Here is a 16742-nt window from a genome sequence, read left to right as displayed (position 1 = left end):
CCCTAATAGAAGGCATGGCATAGTATAGAAGAAGTATACACAAAACGTCTAATGGTGATAAGGGAAATGAACAAAAAAACCCTTCACCTTATACTCTACAAAATCTAATATAGACATTAATCTTAGATCTACACAATGAAAGCAATTCCAATTTTTAAAAAATTGATCTTTAGGATTAAAAATCTAACCTTTAGGCTTGAATATTTTCAAACCTTAAATTCCAAATGTTTAAGTCAACCTCGAAGACCTAGAGATTTTCCACTTGATGACTCGCCCTTAAGTTTTGGCATAGAAATGATGGAAATATCCAAAAGTGGAGGCTAAGGTTCTCTTTAAAATGTAAGGGACAAGAATGAAAAAATGAAACCCTAACCTTATAAAGGGTGTTTATAAGATTCCTATTGGGCTTAAGTGACTTGAGCTCATCATGGGTTTAGGTCACTTAATTTAACTCAAAAATAGTCATAATTGATTAATTAACTCAATAGGGCTCCAATTAATCAATTAACTCAATCCGAATATGTTATTCACTAATTCCTGTGCAACCTTACATAATTACCAAAACACCTTTATACACATAAGTGAATTTAGAGTTGATCTAATCCTCATAAAATATACTAACAAGGTATATGAGCTCAGATGGGAACCACAAGGACCCACAGACAGTACTAGCTCCCTCATAATCCAATTTTAAAGTTGACTCAACATCCCACTATAAAGAGTCAATTGCACTTCAATACCTTATGTGTGTTACTACGAGACATAAAGTGCTTGAACCATAACTCATTATCCATTGTATACAATCTCCCCATAAATCGGTGTTCATAATCTAACAAAGTGAAAGCTATCAACCTCTCAACTTTACCTCTACCATCCTTGAGTTTCAAATCCTCTTATAGTGTGGTCAATGACATATTTTAGCTCACCAAAGCTAATGTCAAGTTCCAGTTAAGGAACTACTATGGTCATAACTTACCTGAACACACATTCTTAGGATCACCAAGGGAACACATTGTCTCAATTTCATGAGATATTATAGTACCTCTATAAAGAATACGTACTTCTACCGGTTTTCACTAATAATGACCCAATCCATAGGGAATATGTGATCACTTTAAGATCTTACCTATAGATCAAAACCACTACTAAAATTGGCACAAACTTGGTATTCTTTCAAAGTTGAGAAGCAATGCACCATAGTAGTTTAATGAAGTCATAACTACCTAATAGCCTTATGTCATGACTCATTGTAGGTCCTATCTAATGTGTAACCATATATACTAGTGCACTCACCATGAAAAAATTATTTCGATGACCAAGACCAATCATCTCTCTAATTAGGAGGTAGTGCAATACAACCTCTAATGGGTTGCCTAGGCCCATAATCTGGTTGTGAACAAAACATCTATTTGTAAGGAACCCATTACTTGAATCATTCATGCAATTCTTAATACATCTAAGTCATGTACAATGAAAGAAATGCTAGGTGAAAATGCTCATAAAGTACAATACATAGAATAAGGATAGATAAAAGTGAAACTTAATTATCATTAAATAAATAATAAATTTCAAATTTCTTACATCATGTTATACTTTTAAGGGCTCTATCCTAACAACAATGTGATCCTCTACATATACCTTAGCCCAATTCCCAAAAAAATATAAGAAAATGGATTTGATTGTGTAGTTAAACTACTTAACATCATTAAAAGCCCTTCGATAAACATAAGAGATCAACCTTCCACACTTTTCATTCATTTTTTTCCCATCAAAATAGTCATACCAACCCAACAAGTTCTCTATAACTGAAAAATGCATAACCCACTACACTTCAAGAAGAGAAAAAATCAAGTACCATATCACTCTTACTTTAGAACAATATAGAAGCAAATGATCTATTGTTTCCTCCTCACTTTTGCACAAGTAACATCAACTCAAGAGAGTCCAATCCCTCCTTTTGAGTTGGCTAAGAGTAAGGATTCTATCCCATGACACTTCCCAAGCAAAAAAATTAACCTTCATTAATACCTAAGACCTCTACACTTGAAAATTAACTAGAAAAGACTCTTTATGTCCCCTAGAAAATGAAGAATATAGAGATCTAACTAAAAACTTATTGTACTTGAATTCACTCTAACTCAATTTGCCCTCTACTCCTTTTTTAATTAATAATGATTCTAATTTATGAAAGAAACACTCCACTTCAACCAACTCCTAATCATTAAATCGCCTTAAAAAACAAGGGCTCCAACCAGCCTCATCCCATCCAACTCTAAAACCTTTGTCACTTATCCATCTTTGTTGGAAGCTAGAGAAAATAAATGCAAGAAGGCTTCTTTCAAATTTTGATCCTCACACCACAAATCTTTCTAGAATTTAATATTTTTCTCATTCCCAACTAAAAGGCGAGACCTATTCTTTATAACCTCTCATTCATGTCTAATAGCTTTCAATACTCTCACTCCATAATCATTTCTCATCCCTCACAAACACCATTCCATGTCCTCCTCTTCAAACTTCCCTGTTATGATTTGTTTCCATGAGGATTCCTTCTTTGTAGTAAATCTCCAATTCTACTTACCAAGCAAAGCTTTGTTAAGGATGGAAAGGTTGAAAATTCCAAGGCCTCCATCTTTCTATCTTTCTTTTCCAAACAAACAAACAAAATTCCAATTACCTAAATAACACCTTTTCTCTAGAGCTCCATCTTCCCATAAAAAAATATCTTTAGACATTTTCATGTTTTAAACTAACCTTACTTAAGATGACAAACAAGGGCATGAAATAAATCGAAAGACTTGATAAAGTGCTTTTGATCAAAGTGAATTTCCCACCCTTAGAATGGAATTACCTTTTCCACATCACTATTCTTTTCCTAAATCTCTCTTCCACTACATCCTATACCCTGGAAGATTTTAAAAAGGCTTCTAAATGTAGGCCCAAATAAGAAGTGTGCAACCTCCTAATTCTACAATCTAACATCAAAGCCAATTCCTCCACTTTAGCTACTCTTCCAATAGGAATAATTTCAATCTCATCCAAATTAATTTTGAGGCTAAAAAATGATCTCAAATCACATAAGCACCCAACTCAAATATCTTGACTGATCACAATTGGCGTTGTCGAAAATCAAAGTATTGTTGGCAAATAAGAGGTGAGACACTTCCAACCTCTCCCACCTTAAAACTTATAATGAAGCCCTCATGCACTCTTGGCTCTAGTCAACATTTGACTAAGAGCTTCCATAGCTAAGATGAACAAATAAGGGGATAGGGGATCATCTTGTCTCAAATCCCTAGAACTTTGGAAGAAATCAAAAGAAGTGTCATTAATGAGAACAAAAGAGCTTGTTGTAGAGATACAACATTTTATCAATCTTATCCACCTTTGTCCAAACCCCATTTTTAGACATGACCACAAATAGGAAATCTCAATTGACATGATGATAAGTCTTCTCAATATCCATCTTTAGAATAAGCCTAGACAAGTTGTTTTTATTCTTAAGCCATTGGCTTTAGTATAAATAAGAATTGCATCTAGAATTTGTTTGCCCTCTATAACAGAATGTTGAAAATCTAAAACTACCTTTCCCACCACTCTCTTAATCTTGTTTGCGAGCACTTTGGCTAGTAACTTGTACAATCCCCCTACAAGACTAATGGGTCTAAAATCTTTTAAATCTTATACCCTACGCTTTTAAGGAATTAACACCAAGAAGGTGGTGTTTAAGCTTCTTTGGGAAGTGCCTTGAGAGAAAAACTCCCTAAAAAAACCTATGATCTCAAGATTGATGAAGTCACAACAAAACTACCAAAAAGTCATAACAAAACCATCTAGACATGGATCCTTATCCTCGCTAAGATTGAAGAGAGCATCAAAGACTTTCCCCTCTAAAAAGGCTCCTCTAAGCTCTTGGAACTATCACTCCCCAACACCTCAAAACCTAAGTTGTTGATGCTCGATCTCTAATCTCTCATCTAAAAAAGAAGAGCATGAAAAGCTCTGCACACCCTTTCCTTAATCTCGTTAACCTCCTTTAAAATAGCACCATTTACTCTCACTTTGGTCATCAAGTTTCTTCTACTTCGTGCATTGGCCATTTTATAGAAAAACATGGTATTCTTATCACACTCCCTTAACTAGGTTTCTCTCGACGTCTATCACTGTATCAACTGATTCATGTCCAGCTGGTGCTCCTTGATTGAGGGAGTAATCAACAAAATTTATAACCTATTACACCATGAACTAGGGTAGCAAAGACAAAGCTACTATAGCATAGTGGCTCTATGATCGTTCACTAGGAAGGGTTTTCAATTCATAAATGATACCAATTCAAAGTGAATTGGTGCTTTTTCATTTCAAGGTTAGCTTAAGAAATAAAACACAAACTTTGATTGAAAAAGGTTTAGGTTTAAGCTAACGGCAAAGGAAGTAATGGAAATTACTTATGAAGAAAAACATTCCTTAGAGGTTTAGGTTCACAGGGGAGGTTCCTCATGCAAAAATAGAGCTCCGATCATTTGGTTCATTTCGTCGCATTAGAGAATTAACATATAGTCAATTCTCTAATCGGTGTTGTATAGATGCATCCTTTAAATGGATTTCAGCTCTAATTCTCTCTCACTGATGCAACTTGCAATGGCTCGTGCCTCTCACCTAGCATTTGCCATTCAAGGTGATCTTTAACTTTGGACTTCCCTTCTCAAGCTCGCAAGAGATAACTAATGGATGTCTCCTTGGAGTCCAAAAGCTTACCAAGTGTTGGCAATTCTAGAAAATCTTACCTTCAAGTCACTTCTCAAAAGCTCGCAAGAGGTAAATTAGTGCATCTCCATGGACGGAGATCACTTGCCTTACCAAGGGTTGGCTCAAGTGAATTGAAGGTGTTTTAAGTTAACTAAAAACATAGAAATCATTAAAGGATCACACTTTCTCTTCATTAATGGCTGAAACCATAAAGCTACAAATTCTTGCACTTGGAACCTTTCCCGGCAACCTTAACTCCAAGGAACTAAAAGTCTAGCCACTCATTCTCTGAGAAAACATCCTCAGAGCTTGTTTGGCTAGTAAGAAAATATAATAAAAAATGATAAGATAAAGCAGAGCAAAGCTCTGTATTTTTCTTCCTTTGAAACTATACAAAAGTTGTGTCGTCCCCTTGGGAACAGGCTCCCGAGAGATATTTATATGAAAATTACAATAATAATATATACAAGGTTATTCGTCCTTTTTCCAAACTTAATAACTAAGGAATTCTATAATTGGTGGGTTACAAGGAGAGTTTGGGGATTTAGACATCAAATATCTAAAGAAAAATATCTCAAAATATCTAAAGTAAAATATCTCAAAATGTCGGTCGCACATATCGGGAAGCTTCAGGAGAACACTGCGGCACTGTGCAAAATGGCTGCAAAACTTTCTGGGTAAGCGCTATCAGAGGATCCAGATATGTCTAACCGGGGAAGTTGAAACACCCTCCTTTCCCATCCGGCGTCAGGCACCGGATGTGAAATATCCGGATGGAATGACGGCGGAGAAGAATTTCGGATGTGATACATCCGGGTGGAATGTTGACGGAGCAGAATTCCAGATATGAGACATCCGGGTGGAATGTGCGATGCCACACGTCGCAAGGAGGCCGTCTGCGTGTGCAAGGTGTAGGGACCCCTCCGAATGACACGAAGCCCACATCGCTATCCGGAGCAACTCCATCCGGATTTCCCAAGAGGACACATGGCGCGCTCCCCTATCCGGACTCCCTCAGGGAGAAGCACACGGCACTCGCGATCATCACACCCGGACGATAGCATATCCTATCCGGATATGTTGTCCAGATGAAAAAGACAACCTACCACAGCTCACGCGGCACTCCGATGGTGTGTCCGGACGCCCTGTGCCTTACCATGGATTCCAAAGAACTCTCTTCAATCTTGGATTGCTTTGGTGATCAAAAAGCTATCAAAACACCAAAACTTAACACAATTTGATTAGAATTGATTGCAAGGGTCCTTAACATGTTAATTGGGTTAAAAGGTGGTAACTACTACTCAAAAGTGTTTAAAAGAGTTAATTACAAGTTATGAAATAACACTTTTTGAGTAGTAATCAATCACCAAGAGGTTTCTTCTATTACGACCTACTTTTTGTACTCCTCCAAGGCAACCCTTCTAGCCTCTACCTCCTTACTTGAGAGAGGAGAGACTATCTTTAGAATCCCAAAATCTAATATGAGAAAGAGCCTCTACCTTGTTAAAGGACACGTTTTCAAACACTTCTTTATTCCCCACCTTAAGATCCTTTTTAAGGGCCTTTAGTTTCACTTCAAGGCAATGACACGTAGAGCCATTGGCAACATAACCCATCCACCAAAATCTATTGAGATCTTTAAATCCCTCCACCTTAAGCCATATATTTTAATGATTCTAGATGTATTAAGAGATTGAATAGTTTCAAGCTCATGTAGTTTGAAACTAGTTTTGAGGTCTCAGTTTTAGCAATATATGTAATATATGCTTCCATATGAATCTCTACATTTGGACTTCTTTTCTTTCTTTTTGCACTACAGCAGTATTCTGAGTCTCCATTGTGGTCTTATGTCACTATAGCACTAAATCTTTTTTATCGTACAATATAAGAAAATGTTAATGAAATCATTGAAATGATCAAATTTTCATGTTTCTCCAGAATGAATGTTATATTTGCATACAGAACGTCGTGGTTAGGATCACCATTCAGGCAGACCCTTTGATAATTTAGTTTCAATTTGGAGATCTTACATGGCATGCCAAAATAAACATCTTAATTTATCTGCAATGCTGTCATCTCATGATTCAAGTCTAACATGAAACTACTTCAATTACTTTCATCTGTATTAGCAGATTGTTTTTAGTGAACTTGAACTCGATTTCTTCTCCCATTTCAACCATTAAAAAGAGAGAGAGAGAGAGAGAGCAAGCCTATTCCGTATGGCCAGTATTCTCCAATGAAGTTTGCGGTGAAGATAAGTCTCTAACATTGGGGTCCATCCGTGGACATTAATGACAAGGAGGGTTCACATGGCTTTGCCTCCCAACTAATAATATGATTTTTGGTGGTTTTCCTTCGGAAACTTATCTGCTGGGATCACCATGGCCTGCCTGCTGCTTAACTAGCAAAACAAACTTGAAAAACCCACTAGAAATTTTGCTAATTTACTTGGAGTGAATTTTAATACCAGACATGAGATCCAGAGAAAAAAACTGCTGCTCAGACGAGTCTCCATGAGGATTTTCTAGTGGAAAACCTCTCCCCCTCCCTCTCTATATATAAACAATTAATATTTTTTGCAAATAAAAAAATAAAATAAAGGTTAAATTTGTCTTACACGGATGGATATACAAAGTCAGTTAATTGGTTGGAAGGAGTAGTGTGTGACACTCCAGCCTGCCCTGCGAGCTAATAAACCTACATTCTCAGAAGAAATGGAAATCAAATTTAAAAAACAACCCAAGAAAAAATTAAAAGAAAAATATATAAGACGTACCTCTCTATATCTGGATCTATAATCTCTCTCTATGTCTAAGAATCCTAAAAACCCATACTATAATAGAGTAGTAATTTACACAGAAGGATCAAGTTATTCCCCAAGACTGGAGAAAAAGAATTCACTCTCTTGGATCACCGTTCATCCAAAAGCAAACCAAGCGTATTATTTATTTATTTATTATTATTATTACTCATAAAATGGCACACTTGCCACTTTCAGCTCGCTTCCGGAGCTCCTCCGTCTCCCTCTGTGCTCTCTCTAAATTCTCCCTCAGCTTCCGAATCTCATCATTTGATGCCAACTGTGCTCTCTGTGCTATCTCTTCTGCCTTCAGCCGTGCCGCTTGCTCTTCTGCCAATTGTCTTTCCAGCTTCATAGTTGTCTCTCTCAGCTTCACCTCAACCTACACAATCACCAACATCAGAGAAATGGTTCAAGTAAATCCTAATACATGGAGTAAGAACAATAAGAGAGAACATGATTAAAGAAATTTGTTTTGGAACTCAAAAGATGGGGTATTAGGATTTCAGGAAGAAGTATAAAAAAAAAAATATTCGGACCATTTCCGGCTAGTTTCTCCAAAATTTACAGACTTAACCCTGAATATAACTACAATTTAGTCTATTTAGACACAACTACAGGGAGGTTGAAAAGAGAATAGGGGTAATAAGACTACCATCTCGGTTATTCGCTTCAGTTGTTCTTCATATGATTTATGCATCTGCTCCTTCAGCACTAATATCTCTCGCTTAGAGTACCCCTCCAATGAATCCACCTCTTCAGTTTGGTCACGCAGTTTCTGAGCTCCTTTCTGTGAAAAGAATATTGTGGTCATCATGATATTTTTGTAGTTATATAGCATTGCAACTACTAAAGATTAGGAATGGCCAAGTCACCTTCAATTCCATGAACAACTCATCTGTATATGGCTGTCCACCATTCTGCAATATGACTGAATTTACAAGGGACAGAAGTTTCTGAACTTGTTCATACTTCTTGGCTTCATCCTTGGTCTTGTTGTCAAAAAGTACTAGTCGATTTTGACAAAGGAGGAGAGTTTGCTACATCAATGTGATAACAAAATTAAATTTTAGTATGTTTCAAATTTTCCATCAGTAACATTAAATGGCAAAACAAATTATAAAACTTAAATTTCAAGATGCACACCCAGTTATTCTTATAAAAAATAAAATAAAATAAAATAAAAGATGTACATCCAATAAAATGTAAGCTAATTGCTAATACTGCATTTAAAAGCATGATATATGCTAAATGTGCTTCCTACAAAAGAAATTATATCTTACACATACCTAAGCATAAAAAGCTCAAAAAAAATCAACTATGTCATGTAAAGGCCAATGTCCAAGGATGGACACACGAGCAAATGAGGAGGGATAATAGAGGCAGAAAAATAAACAGAGGGATAAGAAAAAGGCAGAAAACCAAACAGGGGACAACTCTGGCAGAAAAAAGAAAAAATAGCCTCCAAAATCAAGGAGTATGGTAAGGGGCCTCTCTATTGCTATCCAAGATGAACCTCTCCACTAGCCAAGGCAGTTCACAATGTATTTATAGATTAGTTTGGATCTCTGTCAAGATTTTCTTTCAACAACTTATGAGCTATTACATGGTTTCAGAGATTAGTTTGGTTCTCTGTCAAGATTTTCTTTCAACTACTTATGAGCTACTCCAGCAATTTTTATAACTTTTTGATCTGGTCATTTTTATTTCAAAGATCATCTATGATTTTTCTTGACTGTGAACTCATCAACAGTCTATCAGGCCCTATGACAGTTGAGATTAGCGATAACTCCAGGAAAAGGTTAAGTGATCCAATGGTTGGGACTCACACCATGCCAAATTATGATTATAATTCTGGTATAATAGAGAGAGAGAGATGAGTAAAGAACCCCCCCACCCACACACACACAGAGGGTTTCCTCATGATCCTTAATTGAAAATATTCCACTGTGTAACAAAAATAATAATAAAAGAAGCCTATCAAGTAAAAAATGTCCCCAAACTGGTATGCATCTTCAATTGTTTGATGTTAGGCCCAACAGTGAACCACTTCCTGACAATGTAATGGCAGTTTAGGTCTGTTTTGTCCATAAGGCTAAAAGACAAATTGTTATACCTAAAACTACTCAGGAAAGGGTAGCAGAGGTCAGTTAGTCCAAAATAGCCTTAAAGACAATTTTGGCTACCTAAAAAACTACAGCAGTGCATTAAAAGGCCCAAAACCTCTCACTTTCCTCCTAAATTGGCAAAATGTGGGTTACAATTAAATGAAAGAAACTGAGAATGGTGGGAAGCTTACAGGATTACAGCTAAGTCTGAACAAAGGATCCTTCTGTAAAAGAAAAGGACAGAGCAGAATGAAAAGGAAACTGTGGGGGAGGAAACTTTCATTTGCCTCATCGGATGCAAGCTTTGATTCTGAACCTGAACACATGCAATGCAAACCACAATGTACTGATGCTATTATTGAATGAGGAACATCCAGAGGAGATACTCTACAAGAGACAGGTTAAGCTCTCAGCCACCCTCAGTGGGGAGAGGAAACTTAGGTATTCCTTGTTAATAATGGGAATGGATTATGGCCTTGTCACTCAGCTCTTTAATTCTATCAACTCAAAAAACATCTCAACTTGCAAGAATTCCTCTCGAAGATTGCTTGCCTAACTCCCTCGGTCCTCACACCGCTAACACCTGTCCAAAACTCCTATGCGATGGTTCAGCTAAGGGCAGTGAAATCAGCAAAGAACAGGATGATCCCAAGAATACCAGATGAACCTAACTCTAGGTAACCTCAAGAAACTCTTACTGGTGCTTTTCCTAACAACAATACCCAATAGATCCCAAGCATGTCATGATCCTTGAATAAGGTTTGATCCCACCAATCATGACCAAAGTCCAGATGGACTGATGATCCAACATTAGGCCCAGAATTGCCATGAACCATGCAGATCAAGATGCCTTTGGAATTTGGCACATCAACGCATAACAAGAAAATTTGCCCCTTCTGATGGGTTTTCAAGATAAAAACACAGAAAATATCATTTATAGGTAGTTCTACAGTTAAAAACCTTAAACTCCCAGGTTTTGGACTTAGTATAATTACATAAAAACCCTTAATAGACTAAACTCGAATAACCTAAAATGAAAATATAAATGGACCAAGGAAGAACTTAAGAAATCAGCCACTTAAGTCTTCTATTTTAAGAAGAACCACCTGGATTTTATTCTCAAAAGAGGCTCCTTAATCTTGATTGCACTTTTCCAATGGTTTTTATTATTATAAATGTTCATATAAATTCAATGTATATAAACACCATTAATTTTTACTCAACATTCAAGTGCTTGATACTCTCACAAATGGAAATTCAGCACACAAGAAAGGACTAATTGACTTATTGCATTAAAATGAAAATGAACTACCAGATCATAAGGAATGATGAATGAAAAAATTAAAAAAGTTGCAAAGTTCAACAGAGTATTAAGATGTAACCTTCAAAGGCTCAGGGCACTCACGGCCCAAATAATCTTCCAGTGTCTCATCGTTATCTTCAAGTTCATCCCCACCAGTAAAAACTACAATCATGTAGTCAATAATTTTGCTTCCAAACAAAGTCTGCAAGCTATGAAGTGCAGCTTCTTCTTCCTTAGAAAAGCGAGTCCTAACTGAAAAAACTACAAGCACTGCATGGACCCCATCCTTTGCCAAGTCAATGCATTTGACAATTTCTTTGCCAACAAAGTCAGATTCAGCAGACAAATCAAACAATCCTGCAATTATCAACAGTGCCAGTGGTTCTTTAAGAAAAAGAAATCAACTAACTTAGAAGATGGTTGCTTATGAAAATTAGCAAGATAAAGCACTTTTAGCAAATTAACTGTTCTCAGCATTATGGCTAAAAATAACAAAACAGATGTCAATATCTAAAACAATGAAATTAAAGATTCAAATGAAGATTGCGGAATAGGCAAAGTCATACCAGGAGTGTCAATGACATTAACAATTTGGCCATCTCTCAATATAGTTCTTTGTAATTCACAAGTGCTTGTAACGCCAGAAGAGCTGGCCCTTGATTTAAAGGACTTTCTTCCGAGAATGCTATTGCCTGTTGCACTTTTACCATTGCCTGTCCGTCCAACCAAAACCAGAGTCCGAACCCCACTGGAAGGAGCAGTAAACTCCCATTCATCATCTATCGAACTTCCACCCATTCTATAAGGCAACAAGAACCAACTTTAGCATAATTTTCATCAATGATTAACTATTAGCAGAAAACCATGCATCCCAAGATACAATTTTCTTAACTCTACACACCATCATGGGACACAGACATAAATATGGTAATACACACTACTACTACCATCACTCATCTTCATCAGTAATTTTACAATAAGAAGAAAACCCATGATCTCAAAATACAATTTGGTTATCCTTATACCCAAACACAGTACCCCACACACAATATAACATGGATATCTATAGATAATCCTAACGTGATTACTGTTATATTTTCTTGTTATAGCTTTTTCCTCTAGAAAAATCATGGCAATCATCCTACATATTTATATATAATATACTGTTATATAGTGAGCAAGAGAATAATTGGTGTGGTTCATCACCCCATTTTACATTATTACCCTACAACTCTCAATTAGAACTTAACCTGCCTTATAAAAGATTTTAAAAATAAAAACCAACAACAACAACAACAACAAAAAACAAACAAACTACCAAAGTCTCTCTTTTATTTCAACATCTCAAATGTTAGAAGAAAATGTTCCTCTCTGCACACATATAACATATTTCACTATCATCAACTAACCCTAGCTAAACATCTCATGAATTGAGGTGCCATTGACCCAATCTCTCAACAAAAATAAAATGGGGCTTTTTTCTTTTTAATATTTCATTAATTTCGTTTCCTTTGCTTTTTTGTTATAGATTTTTTTTTTCTTTATTTGGAATTCAACTTGGTGGTGAGTAATTGTCCATTGCGCACGATGTGATTAAGTTTTAAGATTTCCCAAGAATTTAAAAACTAAAACTAAAAATAAAATAAACTGATAAAAGTAAAACCAAAGGAGATTTCTGAAAAATCAAAATATTCCATTTCTAGGTAATTTTCACCGTTTTCCAGGAAAAGAAAAAACCCTAGGGAAAGTAAAAAAAAAATCGAAAATTCTGAAAGATCAACAGACTCGATTTTAAAGTAATTTCCAACATTTTATCATTTTTTTTTTCCTTTCCTTTCCGTAGATCCAAGCAAATCGTAACCATCAAGCATGGCAAAATCACATGGAGTCGCACCTGGTACTATGCATAGGAGTGAACTAAATCAACAATCAAAAAACAGATACAGTTGACTCCAATAACAAGAACTTAAAAAAGAGATCAGAAAATTCACCGGTCCTCCGTTTGGCAGCCTAGAAAGCGCAGTAGAAGAACAGATTTCGGAATCGCTTAAGAGCCAAGGAAAGAAGATGGAAGAAGACTTCGTGGAAGGTAGAGAAGTCTACAAGCAAAGAAAAGATATATAAAAGAAATAGTTGAAATTATTCTAAATAAATAATTTAAGAGAGAGAAAATAAAAATTTAAAAGCCGACTTTTTGTTTCCCCTCTTACTTTTTTTTTATCATGATCCACTCCTTTATTTTCTCGAAATTACCGGATCCACCACAGTAAAATTCAAAATTAATATTTACTCCTTGTTATCAATTTCATTAAAATAAATTATCATTATATTTTTGGGATAATTAGATAATTTGATAAGATAAAAATATGATTAGGAAAAAAGAAGAAAATATTTTTTTGTTGGTTTAATAAATAGTATGGAAATAGGAAAAATAAAAAGGGCTTTTTTTGTTTATATATATGATGGTTGGAGGACTAAAAAATAAAAAGAAATATTTATAAGAGGTGTACTAATTTAGAAAAAAGAGGAACAATTATTAAATTTATAATAATAAAATAGTTGTAATAAAATAATCAAGGGAGACAGAAAAAAGAAAAATAATTTTTGTTTGTTTAATAAATAGCATAAAAATATAAAGCTTATGTGGCACATAATGATTGGAAGAAACAATTAATAAATAAAATAATTTAAGTAATTCAAAGAGATGTACTTATTTAGAAAAATGAGGAGTAATTATTATTTATATTGCCCTTCTTTTCTTTATTTTATTTTTTGTATTAACCCTTTTGTGCTTTATTTTTATTTATTTATTTTGCGTTTAATGTGTCTCAATATAAAATAAAAGATTAATTCAAAGTGTTTTTGAAAAAAAAAAAAAAAAGAGTTGTTTGTTAATGATTTTATAAAACACTTCCAATATTTATGAAACACTTTTCAAAATCTGAAAAAAAAAAATCATTTATAGTGTTAAAAAATTACTTATAATGTTTTTATAGAGAAATACTTTATATGTAATTCTCCTACAAACATTTTCAAATAAAACACTTCCATTAAAAATATTCCAAGTAGAAACATTGTTAAACGCACTTTTTTAGAGTACATTTGACAATATTCTTAGTCGAAGTGTTTTTAGTGGAAATGTTTCATCCAAAAGTGTTTTTGAGAAAATCAGGTATATAATAGTTTTTTAAAAAAACATTTCAAGTGATTTTTCAATACTATAAATAATTTTTCAAAATTTTAAAAATGTTTTCTAATTTTATCATACATTTATTTTTATTTTTAAAAAATACAACAAAAAACGCTTCCTAAAATCATTGTCAAACGGACTCTTACACCATCTAATATTTATTTTAAGGTAATTAATTAAGGTTAAAGTTTTAGGATTAATTATTTTAAAAGTCAAATTTTAGGATTTTACACCCACCAACAAAAAAATGCCAAATAACACAAAATAATAAGGAGAATTACTTTTATTGAATAAACATAATAAATAAAAATGTAATGTTTTCTAGAACAAAATGAGGGATAAGTATTATTTTTGTAATCATATAAGTGATGAGTAACATCATAAAGTTAGGCCCATTTGGATGTACTTTTATTTTAGCTTTAATTGCAACCCAAATTTATGATTTTAGAAAAATATAAATTTTAATTAAATATTAAATCATCTATGGAATAAGTCAAAAAAGCTAATAATATAGCTTTTGCTTCCATATTAAGCTATTTCCAAGACAACAAAAAAAATTAATTAATTAATTAAAAAATAATAAAATCACTTAAAGATAAGGTAGAGGTCTTGTTGAATTTTGAAAAAGAGTTTTTATAACATTTATGTGAATCCAAAAAGTTGCCACTAGGAGTAATGAATGTTATTTAAATACTAAGTTTTTCTCTAATTCATTAAGGATATGTTTGGTTGGCGAAAAATTTGAAGAAAAATATAAGAGAAAAAAATAAATGAAAAGTTAAAGGAAAGAAAAAGCGACCAAAAATTAAAAATAAATTTAAAGTCAATAAATTATTTTATATGACTCTTTAAATTTATTTAACTTATTTTAAATCATGTTACAAAAATTAAATAATTTAAAAATATATAAATTTTCTAACGTATTTTAATTATATTTGATTTTCTTTCTTATTTTCTATAATATAACCAAACATGAAAAAAATATTTGATCATGCGGGAGAAGCACCACTATTTAAAATTTTGTTTGGTAATTCTAATTTCTCTATCCACAAAAAAGAAAAACAAAAAAGTAGGGATGATTTTTTTCAGTAATTTTATAATTGGAAGAAAGTCAATAATAAATAGAGAAATAACTAATTTTATATTAAGAGTAGGTTTAGTGTCTTTAGAACATAAAAAACTTTAAAAAAAAAAAATTGGAGGATTAACAAAATTTAGAAAGTAATTTTTAAAAATTAAAAAATTACTTAAAGTTAAAAAAAAAAAAAATAGACTTGTAGTAGGTGTTGGAGAAATACTTAGTAGATAATTATCCCAAAAGTACTTTTAGGCTATATTTAATTCCTGAAAATTTTGATGGAAAATACAAGAGAAAGAAAATAAAGAAAAAATAAAAAGAAATAAAAAAATAAAGGAAATAAAAAATAGGTTTAAACTCAATAAATGATTTATATATGATGTTTTAAATTCATTTCACTTATTTTAACTTTTAAATATAATGGTTAAATAATTTGAAAATGTATAAGTTTCTAACTACTTGGGATAGCGGACCACAACCACCCAGCTAGAAACACACATTTAGAACGAGGTGTCCTTTCGTACCTCATGCAACCACAAGCTATCTCACATTTCCTTCACATTGTGTCAGGGCTGCTACACTCAAGGTGTCTTTTCCCAACAAGTGTCAAGTAATTCCCTTCAAAATGTCGTTTGCCAACAATTGTCAAGTAACCACCCTCTGTAATTCAACCAAACAACCCCTACTCTGAGCAAATCAAACCAAGATAATGTTTGGTTCATGTTTATAAGTTGGCCTTTGTCAATCCGGTTTCTTGTCCTCAATGCATAGGAGTTAAGCAAACACCTTAATTGTGTGCCAACCAATCCAAACCAACATCTTGCCTTAGCCATCTGAGCATGTTCAGCCTTCTTTGATGAATCAGTGTGTTTTCCCCATCCATTGGCGCCCACCCCTTGTTCTATGTCAAGGTGCCCATGGAACAAGGGGCTTGTTGTCTATGCCATTGACTAGCATGTCGCAAGGCCCTCCTATGCCTTGCTCGTGTCAGCCATGCACCATTATGTCTACACTTGATCTAGTTGTTGCAATGACACTCCATGCCATGTCCAAGCTATCTTGATTGTAACAATGAGTCATGGCATTACGCCCATGGCTTGTCATTCCCATGCATAGGGGCATTGCACCTCTGTGTCATGCGCCAACCAATCATCTAAGTTAGTCATGTTTATTGCAACATCATCATGTCATGGCATTGTGCCCATGGCTTCACGAATCGCCTCAATGCACAAGGTTGAATGTCCTCATGCTAGCGTTAAGAGGGAGAGGTTGCATCATGCCTCATGTCATCGCAACCACAAGTGGCACACCACACATGTCGTAGAGCCCATGTGTGTGTGCTAGCTGCTCATTCGAGTGTTATGGTAATTCCCAAGGTCATGTCTCAATGCCTCCTTCCCATGCCTTGCCTTAGTGTCCGCCTTAAGTCACCTACCCCCTTCCCCCACCCCTTGTGTAAAGACTAATTTAAACCAGGAGCAAAGCCACCTTATGCCTAAAAGAGGTACTAAGCATGC

The 16742-nt window shown here is 34.4% G+C and overlaps 1 protein-coding gene across 1 annotated transcript; it reads right to left on the bottom strand.

Moving 5' to 3' along the window:
* Nucleotides 1-7493: 7493 nt before the first annotated feature.
* LOC100246517 (immune-associated nucleotide-binding protein 9) lies at nucleotides 7494-13159 on the bottom strand. Its single transcript, XM_002281960.5, has 6 exons — nucleotides 12949-13159; nucleotides 11524-11756; nucleotides 11037-11314; nucleotides 8422-8586; nucleotides 8202-8336; nucleotides 7494-7928 (listed from the first exon to the last, which is right to left on the bottom strand). Exons 2-6 carry the CDS (start codon nucleotides 11753-11755, stop codon nucleotides 7716-7718), a joined length of 1023 nt encoding a protein of 340 aa, XP_002281996.1. The 5' UTR covers nucleotide 11756; nucleotides 12949-13159; the 3' UTR covers nucleotides 7494-7715.
* Between the last annotated feature and the right edge of the window lie 3583 nt (nucleotides 13160-16742).

This window comes from Vitis vinifera, chromosome 18, assembly GCF_030704535.1.
Source record: "Vitis vinifera cultivar Pinot Noir 40024 chromosome 18, ASM3070453v1".
In the NCBI taxonomy this organism is placed as follows: Eukaryota; Viridiplantae; Streptophyta; class Magnoliopsida; order Vitales; family Vitaceae; genus Vitis; species Vitis vinifera.
Note: the sequence above shows the minus strand (reverse complement) of the source record. Positions and strands in the feature narration are given on the sequence as shown.

Coding starts and splice junctions, on each gene's coding strand:
- LOC100246517 (XM_002281960.5), bottom strand. CDS start 11,755: ATGGGTGGAAGTTCGATAGATGATGAATGGGAGTTTACTGCTCCTTCC. Junction 11,315..11,523: donor TAATGTCATTGACACTCCTG/GTATGACTTTGC, acceptor TGATAATTGCAG/GATTGTTTGATTTGTCTGCT. Junction 8,337..8,421: donor AGTTGTTCATGGAATTGAAG/GTGACTTGGCCA, acceptor TTCTTTTCACAG/AAAGGAGCTCAGAAACTGCG.